General features: G+C 36.4%; 2 protein-coding genes across 2 annotated transcripts; one reads left to right on the top strand and one right to left on the bottom strand.

The window, feature by feature from the left end:
* Window positions 1–460: 460 nt before the first annotated feature.
* LOC110375331 (uncharacterized) lies at window positions 461–17,737 on the top strand. Its single transcript, XM_021333798.3, has 9 exons — window positions 461–899; window positions 1,526–1,672; window positions 2,374–2,469; window positions 2,802–2,918; window positions 9,054–9,129; window positions 9,867–9,930; window positions 10,125–10,238; window positions 10,351–10,409; window positions 10,502–17,737. Exons 1-9 carry the CDS (start codon window positions 613–615, stop codon window positions 13,556–13,558), a joined length of 4,017 nt encoding a protein of 1,338 aa, XP_021189473.3. The 5' UTR covers window positions 461–612; the 3' UTR covers window positions 13,559–17,737.
* On the bottom strand, window positions 16,738–20,148 carry LOC110370855 (decapping and exoribonuclease protein). The gene is made up of 4 exons (XM_064034807.1): window positions 19,479–20,148; window positions 19,068–19,329; window positions 18,812–18,950; window positions 16,738–18,615 (listed from the first exon to the last, which is right to left on the bottom strand). The coding sequence occupies exons 1-4, from the start codon at window positions 19,963–19,965 to the stop codon at window positions 18,349–18,351; spliced, it is 1,155 nt and encodes a 384-aa protein (XP_063890877.1). The 5' UTR covers window positions 19,966–20,148; the 3' UTR covers window positions 16,738–18,348.
* Between the last annotated feature and the right edge of the window lie 510 nt (window positions 20,149–20,658).

Here is a 20,658-nt window from a genome sequence, read left to right as displayed (position 1 = left end):
GGAATCCCGAATACGCTCCAAATCAGTCCGATTCAGTTAAAGTTCAGTAAAGGAATTTTTTTCTAACCCTTTCTACCAATTTATCGTCGGATTTGAGTGCAGAAGCGCAAAGTAGCCCTACGTAAAGCGGGAAAAGTTGCGTTTTCACAATCACGTTTATTTAGTTTGTGGGTTTCGATATTAGTTCTTCAATAACACTTAAACTTGAAAAAAATGGAAAGAAATAAGATCTCATAGAATATTATTTTACCACAAATGATACCTTTTCTTACAAAAGTTCACTCGTTTATCTTCATATGAATCCCAGAAAAATTTTTACTTAGATGTTTAGAAAGATGCAATAGTGCAACGAGTACAAAGCATTATTTTGCGTTTGGTGCCAAGCTTCAAGATTTTGACGAACTATTATTATTGATCTTTAGAAAAATACTACTTTTTTTCCTGTTGAAACCATAAAGCTGTCAACCCCACATCCCCCCTTCACTCCACCTCACCGCACAGCTGATCAAATGTCAAGAAAATGGAGTTTTGTTACGCATTTTATAATTCAGATTAGAAAAAGTTTAAATATGAAATCAAATAACATTATTTTTATAACCTGCTTGGGTTAGAATGGATAGTGCAAGTCCATTTCAACCGTGGGCCACTGACGATAGTGCGAAAAATGTTAAAACTGAGAAGGAACTAGTGGATGACGCGAAACTTCATCGGGAAAATGTCAATCATCCAAAACATAGGCAAACTGCGTCTTACAATAAAGAAAGTATCGCCGTTGCAAGCAACGCTCCGGGATCGTCGAGCTCCGCGGCTCCCGGCGGCGAGCCCGCGCGGGGCAGCGAGTCCAACATGGACTCTAGCAAAATAGCTTCCATGCAGCAGATAGTCGAGAACACCCTGAGGTAACGTCAGATATTCTAAACAAGATTATACAAAACCCGCTGACTTCTAGCGTTCCCACACCCACACATATTTATAGCTAATTTAGTAGTGCCATGATAGTGAGCCTTTGTTATCAGCAACACAGCTGTTAGGGTTGCTGCACAGTGGCCAAGTACATACTCCTTTCATTTGATAACTTTCTATGTCTTATACAGTAAATATGTTTACTTTTATAGGTGTATTGAAAGGCATAGAATTTTGTATAATTTTTCTGATTATGGAAATATTAAGTTTGTAGTAGAATATAATAGTAAGTTGTAGCAGAATAGAATAGTAAGTTTGTAACTAAAATAAAATACAAAATACTTTTGTTTAGCTGTATGTAATTGTGGCCTTAAGTTTGGGTATTTAAATCAGACATAATATCTAAATTAGGTGGTGTGAAAATCCAGTTATGGCACTAACTTAGCTAAAATTTAATTTCTTTCACAAACACTAAATCAAAATCAAAAGTTATTCAAAGTAGGCTGAAAATCAGCACTTTTCGAACGTCAAAACAAAAGACAGCCCCCAAAACGCCCACCCGTCACTCACACACACAAAGCTCTTGCAACTTGCAATACTGAAAAAAGTACTGTTGTTGCAGTCAGGAGGGTCGACAGAGAGTAGCCCAGCTACTGGAAGCAGTGGAAGCACTCAGTGGTGCGGAGAGACTACTTCTGTACCTGCGCTTACCCACGGGAGTACCACAACATGATCCTCTCAAACAGCCAATCAATCCACTGGGCTCAAGGTATGTCTTTAAAACTATTACCCTCCTAATTACTAGCTGATTATGAATACACTACATCTAACACTTCTCTCAGTTCCAAGTTCCAACCCTGTAATAAGAGATCTTACAAGTTATACTGAAAAGTTTCATCAAAATCAGTCCACAAGTTATTGTGTGAGAGAGTAACAAACACCCACATATCACCAAAAGGTACATATTAAATAATAAACTCTGATATGATTTAATTTACAAGAACATCATTTAATCCAACATAGTAGATATAGATATTATGTATAAAATCACACTGCCTTGTTAGTTAGGTCATATTAACATAATATATTTAAATTTAATTCTGGATTCCAAAGTGATGTAAACAAGGATATTAGTATATCAATTTAATATACCGTTAATATCCTCAATTTGTGACTCCAACATTAGACCTTTTTCCCCAAAATGTTAAGTAGAAGTTCATTTAAATTCCTAAGAAAAAAAAAATTCTGTTTAATAATACCTAAAATGTATATTGATTATGACCAATATTAATATTAATTATGACCAATATTAGTAAGTATTAAACGATTTTACATAACACTCATCCAACAAAATGTTTTCAATTCAAACCCATTCTAATGTAGTTCAATTCCAAGATGCATGTCCATATATTGTTCTAGTATGACCTTTCATTATGTAATGCATATTTTTAACTGTTGTATGTGTTCCAGGGCTGAACTTCAGCAGACTGTAACATGGATACAGACACATTTAGAAGTCGACCCGGATGTATCTTTACCTAAGCAGGATGTGTACGATGAATACATGTGAGTATTTATCATGTTTACAAATTCTTATAAGAATCCTCTAAGAAATACATAGGTAAATAAGAAAAATATATTTCAAGAATCTGAGCTATTTATATGTCTAGTATTTTTTTTAAGGTCATGTATTCACTCTATTGATAGAGTCAGGTGTATAAAAAGAAACCAGACTGAGACTTGTCAGTATCAGTATTTTATAATTTCCTGTTTCTGATGAAGGCGTCAATCTTAATATAACTCCTGCACGCGTCTCGCTAGCACCCACAGGAAATGATAGAGTTGCTTATTCCTTGCTCACAGCATTCGAATTATGAACTGTTTTTTTTTTTCAACAGTGCACATTGTATGAGCAGTAATATGAAACCTCTTTCGACTGCGGATTTCGGCAAAGTTATGAAGCAGGTGTACCCGACTGTGAGGCCTCGACGGCTGGGGACGCGCGGTAACTCCAGGTATTGTCAGAATATTATTATTTCTTACTGTTTTTTAGTTTATTTGATAAAGTTTAATAGATCTCAGTAAAAATGAAAATGCAATAAAATGGTATCTTACCTTTTGAACTGCTCAAAATAGCCCTCCTCATTTGTATTTTTTGGTCAAGGTTTACTATCTAAGAGTGTAAGAAAGGAATAGTATAGGGTCATAATTATTTTTCTGTTGTATTATGAAATCAATTTATTGTTTCAATGTTATCTTTAATATCTTAATTCACAGTAGCTCAAAGCTGCGATTGCCATCCATCACATTAGTACTTGTATCCATATCACTAAATATATCACTGACCTAAGGTACCTTCTCACACACATAAATATGAGATACAATATCAGACAAAAGCAAATTTCAGTTTTAGTTGTTTTCAAGACATGAAATGCTTTTAAAAAAAAATTGGTTAATAATAAATATTATAAACAAATTAATGTATGTATACACTAAGGTATTAATAAAAATAATGCACCTGCTATGTATGCTCTAATACCCAGAAATGCACGTACTTGTAGTAGCAACGTTACTGTTCATTAGATTGGGTGTCAAAGCATTTTTATGATTGAAATATACTGTAACAGCAGAATATCAGTTACAAGTCTCACGCACACATGGACACGACTTCGTTACATACATAACACATTCTTGTGTGCCTCCTTATAGTATTGATAAGTATATGTATGTATGATATCATGCTAACGATCACTAATTGATTTAGTAAAGCATAATCAGTGCTGTTGCGTTTCGTCTCTCCTCCATAAAAAAATACCTACTAAATAATGACACAACGTTGAGCCCAGTATATTTGTGTAGTGTTTCAATTCGAACAATAGAATGGTCCACATTGGTCTAAAATCCGGATATTACGGATTTTATAATAAGGCAACATATAAAAAAAATTACTAACATTCAATGCCCCTTGCAGAAACCATACAAAATAATGTTAAACAAAGGTCTCTTATAAAACAAAAGCTTGCGCCTGTAGATGTGAAGACGCGTAGGAGTAAGAGACTCATTCTATCATGCTAAGCAATATTGGCCTTTACCATCATATTCTGGACAATGATTTGTTACATTAAATACTTGTTACCTATTTACTTTCTAATAACACATAGCCCAATGTCATAATCCTCTGCAGTACCAAAAATATATATAAAAAATCCTATGATAGAATTCAGGTACATAGTACTGGCTGATAGTAGGGTAAACCGAGGTATAACTGGCCACTTTCAATTATTAGCCACTTTTCACTTTGACTGCATAAATTAAGAACTATTCTCATAGAACGCCATCTATTATTTATTTTTAGTATTACCTACTCAACTAGCTTTCATTATAGTGACAGTTTTTTCCTCTATGAAGACTAGCGCCAAAAATATCGGTCATTTTGTGACAGCACGCGTACGAGTTCCGACGTGAACGGTAAATCCTTAATTTTTTTTTAAGGTAATGATTGAATTTAAAAGTGAATTTTGTAATACTTCGTGTAGTAAACGTGAGTTGATTGTGTTTGTGGTATTGTATAGATGGTAAACGATCGTTTTTTAAGGTTTTATTCTGTCAGTATCTATAATAAAGCGAGATTAGTTGGGTGGCCAGTTATTGATTTTCATTTTTGTGTATTTTCATTTATTGGCCACTCATGCCAGTTACTGAATTATACGCTAATGTCCGAATTTTACGAAAAAATAAACATATTTAGAATGAGTATAAGGCACACTATCGTGTAAAAAAAATCCAGATAAAAATATACACGTTTATCAGTAACTGGCATGGGTGGCCAATTACTGATAGTTGTATGGCCAGTTACTGACGGATTTTTTTTTTTTGTTGGACAGATTTTCTGAAATGTCTTTAAAAAAACGCCAATACTCTAAAGAGGCAATAGAAAATGCTATCAAATTTATTGAAAACAATGAAGGTATCCAATCCAAATAAAACAATTTCTGTTGTCTCGAATATACCTTTCTCGGAATACCTGAAACAAAATCATCATAATCCTGCCCTTATCCCAATTTTATTTGGGGTCGGCGCAGCATGTTTTCTCCTTCCATACTCTTCTATCTGCCGTCATCTCACAAGTAACATTCTTTCTACTTTCACACAATCCATCCATCGTTTCTTTGGTCTTCCTTTTCCACTATATCCGTCCACATTCATACTCATCATGTTCCTCACAACATGATTCTCATTCCTCCGCATCACATGCCCATACCATGACAGCCGGTTTCCACGCAGTTTTTCTGATACCGGCGCTACTTTCAAACTTCCTCTTATATACTCATTCCTCACTCTATCCATTTGCGTAACACCACACATATGTACCTCTTAACATTCTCATCTCTGCCGCATGCAATTGTCTTTCATTCGTCGCTTTTGTGGGCCAGCACTCTGATCCATACAAGACAGCAGGTCTGACAATACTCTTGTAAATTTTCCCCTACCTGAAACAAAATACCTGAATACCTGAAACAAAAGTTGCCCGATTTTCCCAAACGACAACGAAAGCGCCAAATTGAGCGAAACATCCAATCAATATGTTGACAAGATAAGAGAAAAACAATTTAAAAAAGCAAGAAGAAGATGCCGCAAAAGAAGAAACGAAGAGATTACGAGAAGAGAAAAAAAGTCAAAAAGAGAATGATGTACCAAATAAAAAACTAAAGAATAAAACAAAAAAGACTGCTACTAACAAAATTATAAATAGTCAAGACGAGTCCAAGAAACTGTTGGAAAATAAGAAAAACGTGTTACTTGTTGTGACTATTGTTTGAATCTAATAACAAGAAGGGTGATCCTAAGTAGGCTCTGTAACAAACAATTTCATGAGAATACCATTGTCTCACAGGATTCATATTCCTGAGGCTGAATGTGATTCTTTTTTGTGCCATAATTGTTACAAAGAGAGAGATTAGATCTGATGATGATGTAATTAATTAATTTAAGCACGTCAATAAAACTACTAATGACAAGTTCCTCGTTACCATACTATGATTTAAGAGCAAACGAACTGTGGTATAATATATGGTAGTATATTAAGCTAAGTTGTAGTTTTTTTTTACGAATTAAGAACCACCTTGTTAGAATTTGTTTTATTATGTTTTTTAAGTTTTTAATTTCTAATATAGTTGCTTTATTCTATATATTTTAATTGATTTTAAATATTATTTTTGTATGGCCAGTTATTGGTATTATGGTGGCTAATATCTAATTTTAAATGGCCAGTTACTACTAAAAAATACTACTTTTTCATTCTGTTAAAATATTACTACATAATTCTATGTTGTTTCATTTTTTACTCACTAATAACGATAAATGGATACTTGCTTTAACTAAAGTTGATACAAGAATATTAATTTCTGGACACATTTCGCCATGGCACTTAAATGAACAACTCGCTGTCCTTAAGTGGCCAGTTACTGGTGAGTTTACCCTACTATCGTTGTTCGTGAGTAGTCAGTGGAAGTCAATTAATAACATGTTAAGTTCACAATAATAATTGTATCCACTTAACATAGATATAATGTAATGCATGCACCTACATATAAATAAATTGTATAGGAAACTGGAAAATGACTAATCTCTACACGTGTACTGCATAGTTACGTCAAAGCGCTTCTGTTAAGGCGCATTATTTACTTGTAAATAAACTTCAATCATGTAAAATAATAGGAAAATGGTTTTTACTGCCGTGGAATTGGGTAATAAGTGACGCAGGGCAAAAGCAAAGGTGCGTAAATGCAGAAATAGGATGACTCCCCCATATATAGGTATCTATTCGACTGTCATTATATTTTTTTTATGACCTAGTACCTACCTAAGTGATAAAAAAATCAAAGTTTTCTTTCCAATCAAAGTTATATAAAAACTTTATAGTGACTTAATCGGTTTAAACTATGGAACTGTAATAGCAAAATTCTAAGTAAACAAATTCTACAGGGTCAACAACAAAATTAAGCAAGAAAGAAGGTTATGGTAGGACATATATTAAGTGCAATCAGTATAATAGTTTTTTTTTCAATGATAAGATAGTTTACTAAAATTAGCAAGACTTGTAATTCTTTATCACTTGATGTGACGATCTGTTAGATAATGTAGCGAACTAACCGAGATATTAAAATAAGTAAGTCATTTAGATTTATTCAAAAGATAGCCTTTGAAATCCCGCGCCCGTACATAATGTTTATTTCATAGCTATGATGGAGACTGTGATGCGATGGTAGAAGACTTTCTTATTTTAAAATTAGATCATGCTAATTAACAAAGAGGAAACTTTTTTTTGTGCCCTAAAGGTTCTAACTTACCGAACTATTAAGCCGGCTTGAAAAATTACTTCACTGAAACCTACACTCTTCCCGAGTACGATAGGCTATATTTTAACCGTACGAGTACGGGTAGAAGTTCTCCCAGGTTGCGGGTGAAACCGCGGGAAATCAACCAGTATTTATCATGTAACTCCGTTGCAGATACTGTTGTGATGACAAAGCGAATTACCAATTTAATATAAAAAATAATCGTTAACAAGTAACTGCTTACTTAACATGAAATACGTTATGTTATCATCATAAAGATTATTTTGTATAACGTGTGACAATAATTAACGAGATAACCCTTTCGATGCTTGGATAATTTACTCGGTTTGTTTCGAATACGAGTGTCTTTGTTATGGATTTAGAAATTGGCCATTATATATAAGAATTAAAGGATAATAGATAAATCTGATGTTCTTCTAGAGCACCTTCGGCCCCCGTTAATGGAACTACTAGTGGAACTGTCCTTAGATGCTTTTGAAGCAACTTCTTCACTATGAAATTAATGTGACAAACGCATAATTGTATCTATTCCATTATATTGGTACACAAAATAGGTACTTTGTCCATTTTCGATATCTCATTGCAGCAATAATTATTATATTTAATTTATCTGTGCCCGATCACTCGCGTTTGTTGTGTGACCATCACAATTGGCAAGTTTTATCATTATAAGCAAATCTTATTTTACGTTATCTATGACGTAAACATAATAAGATATGCACTGATAAAACAATTGCTTCAGAATATATTTTTTTATATTTACTTAACATGAATTGATAGTCGCGTGCGGTTCCGATAAAAGAGCATGTTTAATGCATGAATAAAGCACTGACTATTAAGTGTAGGTACTTAAGTAATATTTGATTCAGTTATTTACCTACTTATTTTAAATGATGTACCTACTAAGTATTTATAATACCTAAGTTCAAGGTTTAAGTGTAGTTGTAAACAATTGTTTAAAGACGCGGACGTATTTTATTTATGTAGGCACCTATTTAATAGAGTTCGCTCTTAACAAAGTGCCTAGTTGATGTCGTTGACCCTTTCTAATATCACTTTATGGGTGACGTCGGCTGGCCGAGCGTATCATATGTTGTTTACTATTGACACGTGGAAATCACTGCGAATACGACAAATACAACAATGTAACAATCATTGTTATTTATATTCCAACAATCAAAGCAGAGAAAAATGAATGATCTAACACAAATATGCAATAAAAATCACTCTTGAATGACCCCCGGTCCGATACCGGATATTATGAGTAAAAAAAAGTATGATGTAACAACATGTTATCTGCTACTGAATTGTCCGTCTAACCATTAATCATTCGCTTTGAGAGCATACTGAGAACTAATAGATTAAACATCCCGATACCTGCTGCGTAATGATGCTTTTGATCATGTTTCGACCGATATCTATTTGTTAGTTTACAGGCGCGTCGCAAGGAATATACATACATATTCAAAATGCATTATTATATGTGCATGTATGTGCATACACGTGCCATTTGTTAAGAGATACGTACGATAATAAGTCAACAGATAATATGGTATTGTACTACATAGTTATTTATTGGTCAAGAATGTTACTTTTTTCTGTTAGGTTTTTCTAAACTTGTCTCCAAATTATTCTGGTACTTATGAACTATTACTTTCTCCACACCAAAAATATGGTTGGGTAGTACTTAATCTTTTAATTTTATACATATAGGTACCTAGATTTAGTTCCTGTTCAATATGCTCAAAAACTCTAAGAATTGCTCTTTTTCATGGACCTGTCTTTTTCTAGGTATTGCTATGCGGGTCTAAGAAAGAAGATCAAATTAGAAGTGCCGCAGTTACCCGATTTGGGTGAAGCATCCAAGGTATGTATTTTAGTTGCTGTTTGCAGATTAGTTAAAAGGATCAATCAAAGACATTCTATATAAAAGTCCCGGGAAAGGAGTACCTATATGTATGATGCTAATATAATTAAGAGGCCCACTCGGGGTTTCTGCAGCAAAGGGTAGGTACAAAGGCCATGAATATTTATGTTCTTAGAAAGTTATATTATTTCTTCTCAGGATCAAATATAGATTAACAGTACCTAGTCTTAAACAATATATTTACCCAATAGATGATAATGTACCAATTTCAAGGACGGTTTTTATTAGATTACTTACCGGACCCTCCGATCTCACCTCTCACCTTGCTGGGCGTCCGAGGGCAAGTGATTGCGTGTACTTTGTAGCTAAATGCATTTCTAAAACTTAACAGCCAATCAATTATTGAATACAACTAGTATACCTCTAGAAGTCTAGAGTATGACTTAATATGATGTAGTCTCATGTGTTTTCCTCTATTCACAAAAAAAAAAAACTGAATATGTAAATTCACTTGACGCATATTTAGGGCAGGCTAGACCCTTTATTTATTTATTTTTTTCAAAAAGAAAAGGGGAAAAAACACGCAAAAAATTATATGAAAAATAATTTACGGGCAATCCAGGAAGCGGGTATGGGGTGAAAAACAGTTTATTGCGGTTTCATGCAAAACTAAGTTCTACGGAAAAAAAAAATATGTTAGTGGGTTTCAATGACATGTGGGTATAATGTTCTTACAGGAACCAACTGCGGCATCTCGGGAAACTGAGAGGATAGTGTGCGAATGGGCCGAAACAAAGTTAGGTAAGTGGCTACTTCCAAAATATTTGCCCTGATCGAACTTGTTGTACTTAGTTTTATTGCTATAAGTTTTATTTAATTTTAAGACTAATAAAAGTAACCCTTCTTAGCAAATACTTAAATTGTTTTCTTAGGCTCCAATTCTATGGTAATAGATCCGTGTATGTTCGATATTGTGATTGTCGGTTGTGTGTCAGGCATGAAGTTCGCGAGTGTGTCGGAGCTGTCGCGGCACCTGATGTCGGCGAGCACGCAGCACACCGCGCCCGGGCCCGCCAGCGCCTCGCCGCCGCCTCTTGCGCAAACGCACGGTAACTATCAATTGCTACAGTAAACAGAGATTATAACAAATAACATGATATCGCGAATTATACCATACTATTTACGGGCGTACAGATAAATAATTTCTTTGGCAACTTTCAGCACCAGCAGAAGACGCAACAAGTCGACAGTTAATCAAGCACCTGAAAAGGAAAATTCAGGTAAGAACACGAAGAGATACTGTTCGTGCACTGCTAGTGGTAAATATTTAGATCAAGTCATTGTATATAAGGTTAATATGCTTGACCGACAGACCCAAGGAACACCGGGCCGTCCCAAAAAGAACAAAGGCCAAGAGGTTTCCGGGGAGTCCCCTCCGTCCACGTCGTACGCGGGCCACCACCAGCCGATGAAACACGAGAGCGAGCCGCTGCCCGACATGAGCTACTACCCCGCGCAGCCGCCGTACGTGCCCGTGTACGAAGTGCGGCCGCCCATGCCGCCCTACGCCGCCCCGCCGCGCGCGCACCCCCCGCACCCCGCGCACCCGCCGCCGCCGCCGCCCGCGCAACCGCTGCCGCTGCACGACTACCGCGCCGACCCCTACGCCTTCGAGCCCGCCTACGCGCCGCGCGACCTGACGCGCGTCGACGTGGCGCACAACCTGCCCATCAACCTCAGCAGCGACGCCTCGCTCGACCTGTCCACCGAGCGCACGGACTGGCAGCGGCGCCGCCCGCCCGAGCCGCCGCCGGCGCCGCGCCTGCCGCTGCCCGGCAAGAAGCTCATCCTGGAGGCCTACCACAGCGAGACGCGGGCGGCCTCGCCCCGCGCGCCCGCGCCCGACGAGTTCCCGCGCGCCGAGTACCTGCCCAAGAAGATGCGCGCCGCCGAGATCCTGGGCGGCAAGCTGGCGGCCGCCCGCCAGGCGCTGCTGCCGCCCGCGCCCGCGCCGCCGCCCGACGCGCCCGCCGATGCTCCCGTTCGTCCCGAGGTTGCTTTTTTAGAGGATCCAAAAAACTTAACGAGCCGGTCCAAAAGCACCGCCGCGGCGCTGGCCCGGGAGGAACAGGAGGCGGCGAGTCCCACACGGTCGGTGAAGGCTCCGACGTCTAAGTCCGAAATGCTACGCAATAAACTACGGAAATCCAGCGGCCGAGCCAGTGGACCCTCGCCGGATCGGGCGGGATCGCCCGAGCGAACCGCCACGCCTGATTCGTGTTGCGGTCTAGATGGGATTAACATTAAAACGGGGATGATCTGTGAAGAGAAACACTCGGAGATTCTTAACAGGGAACGTGTCATCAGCATATGTAACATTGATAAGCATGATTTAGATGATTATTTGAACGAGGGCAACAGTCAGGAACATGAGGAGGAGCTACTGCAGTATTTTCATCACCGCGCTAACCAGGCGCAGACACAAGCGAACGCGAGCACGTCTGACAGTACAGCTGCTTTTTTAGAACGAGGCCAGGACCCACACGACGAACATAGTCAGGGCAAAAACGAAAAGATATCACAGCTCAGAGAATTATTAGCTAAAAACTTGAAAAACCAGAGTGGGTCTAGTTCTCAAACTATGCAAATCAATCAGGAGACTCAACTATCGCAAGAAAACTCTCATGAACCTCCGCCTATAAAGACTACTATTTCTGAAGGAGCCTTTAAGCCGCTGCCTGCAAATGAACCAGATATGAATGGGCCGACCATGATCAATCAAAATGCTTTGAACACCAACAAGCACAGTAATTCTGTTCCTAACCAAAACGGCACTTCTTTATCGTACATCAATGATACTTCATCCAATCAAGTAGTTGGCAATGTTGGAGGCCCACATTTGTACAACGGACATTGTCATAACGAACCTCAGAGTCCGACTACCAGAACACAACAATACGAGTTTGTGCCCATTTCTGATGGATGCCATTCGCCTGGCAATTTTCATTCCAAGTCACCATTAGGTTTTGGACAAAGAGGTCAAAGCCCATCTAAAGTCAATAAACAGATTATAATGGGTGGTTCGTTGCAGACGTCACCTATATCGCACAGCACTGCTGCCAGCCCATTCGTGAGTCCACGTAACACCCCGGTGCCGCGGTCCCGACTGTGTCCCCGACCAATACCTAAACACAATGGAAGGAAACGCCGCAATCCTCTGTCCCTGGGCGTTGCAGATCCCTGCTCCAAACAGTTTGCCATACCCAACGATCAAAAGTTTATGAGCAAGTCAACTGTCTGCGGCCCCGGCAAGTACTGCCAACCGATCTCGGCTCCTCCCTCGCCAAATATACTCACGCAATATAAGAACCATAATATGTATTCGTGCCCTTCCGGAATGTCTAATGGCTCAAATAACCTTTGTTTGAATTTTTTACCGAACGCACCATTTCGAGATCACGTTAATGGAGATCAGCCGTTGTCTGCTGATCCATTGTCAAGTGAGGTCAGTCAGTTTTTCCAGGAGTCGTTAGTCACATACAGATCGGGTCCCGATACTTTCAGATCTCAGTCTGTGCCGCTGAAACAGGGCATAGGAAATATGGGACTTTTGAGTTATAACAACACTCCAGTAGGATCAGTTCCACCAACACCTGTCCCGAATGAGTTCTGTGATTTCGGATCTCTCGCTGATACTTGTGACATATCAAAAGCTGGACTTAATAGAGAAACACTTGACAAAATCTATGATGCCATCGACAGCAGCAACGATGTCCTTACGACTAGCGCTACACAAAGTATTTTGAGTACCAATGACACTCTGAGTAACGGTTGTGATCCCTTGCCCGAACATCAGATACTCTCAGATGATCAATTAACTTCGATTATACCGAGCGGTGAAGATTTGCTGGAAAGAAGCAATCAGTTCAGCCAATCGTTCACCAACGACAGCGCTGCCGCCGACAACGTAGAAGACTTTCTGAAACGAGCCAATAGTATTGAGTTTGACATATCGGAATTAGTTACAGAAAAGAATAAATACTACAACACATCACGATCGGTCCCGAGTACACCGCTTCCGTACAAACGCACCGCGCCTAACTTGCAGATAGATTCGCGGCGATCGCGGGAACTGTTCACTGCCGAGAATTATTCGAACGCATCGAACGGCATATCGTCGAAGTCAGTGCCATCGACTCCTCAGTTCGCGGAGGACAGAAGCGTGTTCAGTTACAGCAACAGAGATTTCCTAATAAACGGCAACTCGGTGTGCGGGTCGTCGGCGCTGCACGAGCCGGTGGTGGAGAGCGAGGCGCTGACGTCGCCGCTGCACGACATGCTGCGCGAGGACATCCTGGGCGAGCCGCTGACGCCGGCGCTGCTGGCCGACCTCGACAAGATGGACGCCACGCCCTACGTCGACCTCTAGTCAGCTCTTCTCCTCTCGCCCTCTGTATATATGTACTATATTATAAGTTTCGATTTGTTTGTACAGATACCGATCAATTGGATATCTACATAGTACAATGTATTCGTATGCCTTCAGTGAAGGCAAGTGCTAAGTTGTGCATACCTAGTTTAAATTTGGATCGCACACTCCCAAAAATTGAGTCAATAATCAATGCACTATAATATTGTGATAATAATAAAACTTTGTGACATCAATTATAGAGTAAGCTAAAGCGAAACTCTAAATTTTATTTTTGACGGCTCCTCTGAGCCAATTTGTTATGCCACTTTTAAAATATTGGCAATTTTTGTTTGCAATACTTAACCACGTTAGTTGAAAAAGTGAACATGCTACTCGAACTTGCAGCAACCTTGATATCGCTGTTCTCTTAGCTCACAAATGTCAAGTGACACCTAAAATTGATGGAATAGTACTTGAATCATTATTATGTCTGCTATCATTTTAATTTCTATTACAAATGTGATGACTGCGCGTGGGGCCGCGGCTCAGCTGTCCACATGCGCAGGACGCGTGTGATGCAACGGACCACATTATATAATAATAATATATATATGATATCATAAGATGAACTTCCGACAAGGATTCAATAAAACTTCAAAGACTAGATACGATACGTTCAGCCTGATGTGAAATTGACTAATTATATACAAAGATACGCACTGTCGGTACATACGTAAATGTATTATGTGTACTAGCTAGGTTTAGGGATGGTGGAAAGATGATTTTAGTATTTACCGACTGTATACGTTATTATAATATTGGGCATACCACTGGAAAACGATAATTCAATGTCTTACCTGGAGCTGATCGTTAATTAATATCTATGAAATTACTGTTACTGCGTTTGTTGTAGTTCATGTTTGAATCAAGATAGATGCTGCTTCAAATCGATCTTGTTCCATGTTATTAGGCTTACTATGTGTCCATTGCTTTTGAATGTATACGTGTGAACTGCTAAACTAGATAAGTGTTGCAGTATATCTCATACAAATGTTTCATTGTGTTGTTCATTTGTTAAACTGTCGAGTATGCTATGCATGTGAACATAGGCCGTAAGTTTACGTTTTCTAACATATTCTTTACATAACTCTGCTTGTATTGTAACATAAGTGTAAGTGGTATGTGCCTCGTGACAATATCTGCGCTCATTATTAATCACAAAGAAACATCGAAATTTTGATACATATTTATATATATTAGTGAGATACAGTCAATAGTGATACTAGCTAACCAGTTCCATCAACAACATCATGTGAAAGTAGCTAATGTACGTAGTTATAGTGTTTAACCAGACCAATGCAGCGTGCCAAGCGCGCTTAGTAAATTAGAATTGGTTTTTCATAAGAAAAATGATAAAATAGTATATAGTTTATGAAAAATGAATTTATTGTAAGTTAGCACAAAGATTTAATATATTTTATTATCACATAGGAGTTTTACTGATATACTAAATTTACATTGATCGCATAAAATGCGGGATGGAGAGTTGAACCTGCCAATGTGGCCGCAGTGAGCTTGTAAGGCGTTACTAAATTAAAATTACTCTTTCGTTGATTACTAGCGTCGAAGCCGGTCGCGTTTATTGGCGAATGGGTACAAGTTGAACCACGAGTAGTGAAAATACAACTACACTTCTTAAGATGTAGTTAGTTCTTCATTCATAAAATCACATTATTATTAAATATAGATAGGTTATTATTAATTCTTCCGCCTTTTGCCTCTAATTTCGTGATTTTCACTACTCTTCTTTATTATTAGCGGTACATGCATAAGTTTAAAATAATGTGTTGGAATAAAATCAAATTCACCCCTAAATTAGTATATGGTATGTGAAATGCAAGAGTTAACTTAAATATTTACGAAGCTAGGTGTAATATTTTTATTATTGCGCACGTTAACAAAACACAATCATACTAACAGAACGACTATAAATTCTAGTTCCGCCATAAGACCGGCTTCTTACACAATTTCAAGTTTGAAACTTATAAAAATAATACTGTCTCGTATGGCCTAGCAAAATTGTTGAGTATTTTGTTATAGTTTGTGTCTTGAGTATTGTTTCAAACTCAACTATGTTCTGTATGAATGAGATAATCTATATAAAAATTTCATTTTCCTGAACCTGTGCCTCAACAGCGAATGCTATAGGTCGTAAAATGTCCTTTTAAAGCTTAGTAGTTGGTTTGTTATAACGCTAGTACAAAACACACTGATTCGACAGGGATATACCTAGGTATATGTAAGTTAAACCGAAGACTGTTTAAAGTTTGTAGAATATTTTCAACACAAAGAAATAACTTGTCATGATCACTTCGTCTCGAGGAGTAGATGTACGCAACGAATAACCTCAGTGATCAGATCAGTGTTATTCCAATTTGGTACAACTTACCAAAATCGACTAGTACCTAATTACAATTAAGTTGTACATTTTGTTAAGGCTCGTCTCTCGTAAGTTTAAGACGTTGAAGCACTTTGTAAATACTTTCAATGTTTATTCCATTCTTCATTGTTTCATACCATTTTCATTCATCAGATTGTCGGCGATATGTAGATTGACAACAGAAACTAACAACAGTTAGTTTCATGTGTTGCTTACCATTGCTTGATGAGTCCACTATCATCAAATCAAACATTTCATCGTAGTAATTATAGATGTCAAGATATTTGTGCACTTTAAAATGACAATGTGTAATGAAAGGAATTATTATGTGTTTATTAGTACGGTAATATCTTCTCATTGGGTGTTGTGATTTGATTCACATCTCTTGAATCGTAACTTTTACATGTACTCTGTTCATATATCCCGATTTGTATGATCATTAAATATAATTCCTTTGGAATTGCAATGCATATTGCAAATTGTGTACATAATATAATAATTATAATCGCGTAAGGCGTTGATTAACATCACTTTAACGAAATATCCACACCGATGTAACTTGTAATGTATTAAATGATAAACAATTATTTTAAATTTAAGTATATTTTCTATTAACGGAATCAACCCACAGAAATTGAGTGGTATGAATAAAATATTTACTATGTTTTATGAAGGAAAATTAATGAAAATAAGAATTCAGTAAATCATAAATAATCCCCCATACATAATTATATTTAAAATATATTGTCTTTTATACATACATATATCTAAATATTAAATTCGATTTATTTTAAAGAATTCTTCTGTGAGATTTGGATTCATCGTACTTATGAATTATGTATATGTATATAAAATTTATTCATCAGTACCAAGTCTATAATTGCACTTCTGAGCTAATTTCAATTCAATGCATAAAAATCTTCGTATAACTTTTTGAGTACTGTCTACAATGCTGTTGACATGATAATAATTTCTTATTGATTTCCGTTAAATTATTTCAAATTTACTTTTTATAAATACAGAATTTATTTACAAAAATTGGACAATGTTTAGATGCTTTTTTAATAGAGAATGGTTTAGTAAGTATAGGAAACATTTGTTTAAATATTAATTTGTACCTGTAGATAGTTATTATTTGAATTTGATGTTTTTATCTAACAGCAAAACGAGATGACGGAGATATAAATTGTGTAAAAAATACTTTTAATCTAACACAACTGGAAATTTTCTTTCAGGCTTAGAATATGAAATGAATTTTATCATGTATATGTATTTTTCAATTTTACAATGTATTTAAAAATCAAAGATTTGAAATGAAATTTTTTACACCTTATGATTAAAAATTAATACATACATATATTAGATGGTATAATTTAACATTGGTAACTATGATTTCTTTTAGGAATATTTGTTAAAATTTCATGACTTAGGTATACATATTTTGTTTTGTATAAAAGTACCAATCAGTCACATAATGAGGTTTGTTGCTAAAATAAATCATTGTTAGTTAAATACAGCATTAATATTGGTTGAAACGTATTAATACATGACACCATTTAATTTTTATTACAACTTTGTTGTTCTGTTAATTATTGTTTTTATTTTCTAAATATTTTTATAAAATGTATGATAATACATATTAGTTAAATATTAAGCATATCTAGTTGTAAGTGAAAATATCCATGTTGTTGATTAGTCTTTTATGGATGTTGATTTACACCATTTGCTATGCAGTGATAATAAATGGTACGATAGTAGTTGCCATTCTTTTTATTTGCACCCCTTTTCCTCATGTTTTTTTTAAAGTAATCTCCAAAGTTTGTCTGTACATATTTCATTTTTAACATTCAGTAGAAGTAGTGAAGTGTGAAATGGCCTTCAGATTCAATGAAAAAAAAAACATTTCCAGAACAGTAGGTTAAAATATGAAAATCGATTGTACAAAATTATATCACATAAAATCTCATTCTCAAACATTTGTACATTCATTCACTCACAAAGTTTTGTATAGCAACCGTGTCAGCATTGTTAATAAATAAAAATTAACATGAATATGGGGCTTAAGTTGAACCTAATGTATAATCTTATTTACGTTATTACAATCGCCTTACTAAATATTATACAGATAATATGTTAACAATTAATTAAGGTAATGTTTCTGTCTGTAGCCCTCACCTTGCTCCCAACATTGGGTAACAATTTTATTAAAAATATTAATATAATCTATATGTAAATAAATATATAACCATTACAAGGTGTCATAAAATCAGCTTATCTTTACAACTTATAAACTTAACAAATAATTACAAACTCAGTTTGTCATCTTTGATTTTTGTACAACAATACAAAAAGAGTTTGAGGGTATACTTTACATTACAGTGTTACCATGTACCTTACCATAATTATCTATAAACCAGGGAAGTAGTATGGGATCATCTTGATGTGAATAATGTTGAGCCACTTGGACAGGCATGCCGGGACTCCACTCAAACATCAAGCTAATCATTGGCAGATCTTGTAATCTGTTCAAATATGCCTCCCCGTGTTTGTGTTTTATTTCTCTTGCTAGGCAACGCTTCACATATATAAGGAAAGTATCCAAGAAGTTGAAGCACACATCAGGATTCCAAAATCTCTGGAAATATAATAATGAATATTATTTTGAAACAACAAGTCAGCTCAAGTGTGTACAGTCAGTAAAGTAAAAATAAATGGGACTGACTATACTTTTTCATTCATTATGTGTGAAATAGTGTGTATTTTAAAGTTTCATTTTGAGCAATAATCAGCAGTTATATTGATACAATTTATATTAATTGTGCAATAAATACCTGAGAAATTTTTACTAAATCTCTAATATTCCATTTCTTCAATTCCTCTACAATACCATCATCGTTTCTGTATCCACATAATATTGTGTCTATTCCAGCTAGAAATGACTGACACCACCATTTCTTTGATTTAAATCTCCTGTAATTTTATTTAAGTTTATAAAAACATTATTTTTTAACAACTACAAATGTATGCAATTATTGTAGGCTTGAAGCTTGCTATCTCTCCTGTATACTCTACTAAAAAATTACAAACCTAAAACTGGTTTCTTGCCTAGGATGTTCTATATGTCTATTGGTTTTCAGTTCAACAAATTCCTTATCTGATAAATATTTTACAATGGCTTCTGGTCCCAGTTCTGAGGGTGGTTTGGTAACAGCTGCTTTATCACATCTGATGCCATCCATCTCAGCACCATAGACTATGGTGTGACGATTCAAGTGTGTTGTGAAAACTAATGAGAACTCCTTTGTCTCATCTACAGGTTCATCAGGATTTGGCTCTGAATCTGGCTCATCTGTAAATGTTTTAAATACATTTTATAATATAGTAAACAAAAATGCTGATGGAATTTAGTGCTTTCTGCATTAATGGGGTTCTTCATATGGTAGAACTCTTAATAACGAAATTTTGAATTTCAAGAAAACTTTACTGTTGCTGGTTTACCTGATAGAAGAAACTGTTCAAATTTGTAACCCCATGAAGTAAACTGTTTATCTCTTTCAGTCATATTTTGCTTTCTGTTAATTTTATCTTCTGTGTCTCGTGCACATAAATAAATATTTCCTTTGTGTAGTATAGCTACAATTTTCCATGGCTCTCTATTCTCATATGGGGTGCAGGCCACGCAAGTCATCAGGCCTCGATAACAAAAGAACATTGACCTATCTAGGCTATTTTCCAAGGGAAATTTTAAGCGATGTTCATGTTCTAATAAAAACCTATGTAGGTCTATTAATTTCACGTCCCGGTCAGGGGGATGATGGATAGCCCTATCTAAATGAAGATTTAAGTCATAATGTACTCTTTCGTTACAAAGACGCCGTGCATATTTGAGATTCTCGAGACCAATGTAACCAATAACCTTAGGTCGATCAAATTTTGGGAAAGGCTTAGTATAAATGTTTGGATGAACATGTAGTTCAGGTTGCATTTTTACTTTGAAGTAAGGACAGTATGCTAAATACAAAACATAAGGTGGAAAAAGATGTGGGAAAGGTTTATGCTAGTAAAATTATGATAAAAATAATCAACGGTAACCATAACAATAAAATCACATTATCACATGGTCGTCATCAGTCAAAGTCAAAAGTGTCAATGTCAATACAAAAACCAAAAAGAACTAAAACAAATCATCACCCTTTCTTTTATTTATTTATGCCACACTGCTGGACCCGAGAAGGCCTGTTTCTCTCGCACAGGGAAGTATTGAGCATAATCACCACGCCACGCTATCTCAATGCTATTATTTATTGATTGAAAATAATTTGACGAAAGACAGTTTTTAGCACTGACCTCTATATTTATACACTGGACAGGCTGCTGTCAACGTGCTTTTGTGCCCGTTTGATAATCGCCATTTTGGCGCTGTTAGACGTAGCAAGTGTCCGTGGTACTAAAATTATTTTACAGTGAACCAATGATCAAACACTTCTCTCACAGCCATTTGAAATTATACGTCAAAATTAGTTCTGTGGACACTCGCTTAGACGATATTGGCGCTTCAAATGGGCACAAAAAAATTGCTGTCAAACGTACGGAACAGCCTGTCCAGTGATATATATAGAGGTCAGTGGTTTTTAGTGATCTGGGCACATCACTAACCAATTGGCGGATGTCAAAATCG

Source organism: Helicoverpa armigera, chromosome 5 (assembly GCF_030705265.1).
Source record: "Helicoverpa armigera isolate CAAS_96S chromosome 5, ASM3070526v1, whole genome shotgun sequence".
Lineage (NCBI taxonomy): Eukaryota > Metazoa > Arthropoda > Insecta > Lepidoptera > Noctuidae > Helicoverpa > Helicoverpa armigera.
This window is presented reverse-complemented; position numbering and strand designations above follow the sequence as displayed.

Excerpts from the sequence above, each read along its gene's own strand:
- LOC110375331 (XM_021333798.3), top strand. The coding sequence starts at position 613 with ATGGATAGTGCAAGTCCATTTCAACCGTGGGCCACTGACGATAGTGCG. Across the intron at positions 2,919-9,053 it reads GGGACGCGCGGTAACTCCAG|GTATTGCTATGCGGGTCTAA; the intron begins GTATTGTCAGAA and ends GTCTTTTTCTAG. Across the intron at positions 9,130-9,866 it reads ATTTGGGTGAAGCATCCAAG|GAACCAACTGCGGCATCTCG; the intron begins GTATGTATTTTA and ends ATGTTCTTACAG.
- LOC110370855 (XM_064034807.1), bottom strand. The coding sequence starts at position 19,965 with ATGCAACCTGAACTACATGTTCATCCAAACATTTATACTAAGCCTTTC. Across the intron at positions 19,330-19,478 it reads TGAACAGTTTCTTCTATCAG|ATGAGCCAGATTCAGAGCCA; the intron begins GTAAACCAGCAA and ends AAACATTTACAG. Across the intron at positions 18,951-19,067 it reads AGGCAAGAAACCAGTTTTAG|GAGATTTAAATCAAAGAAAT; the intron begins GTTTGTAATTTT and ends ATAAAATTACAG.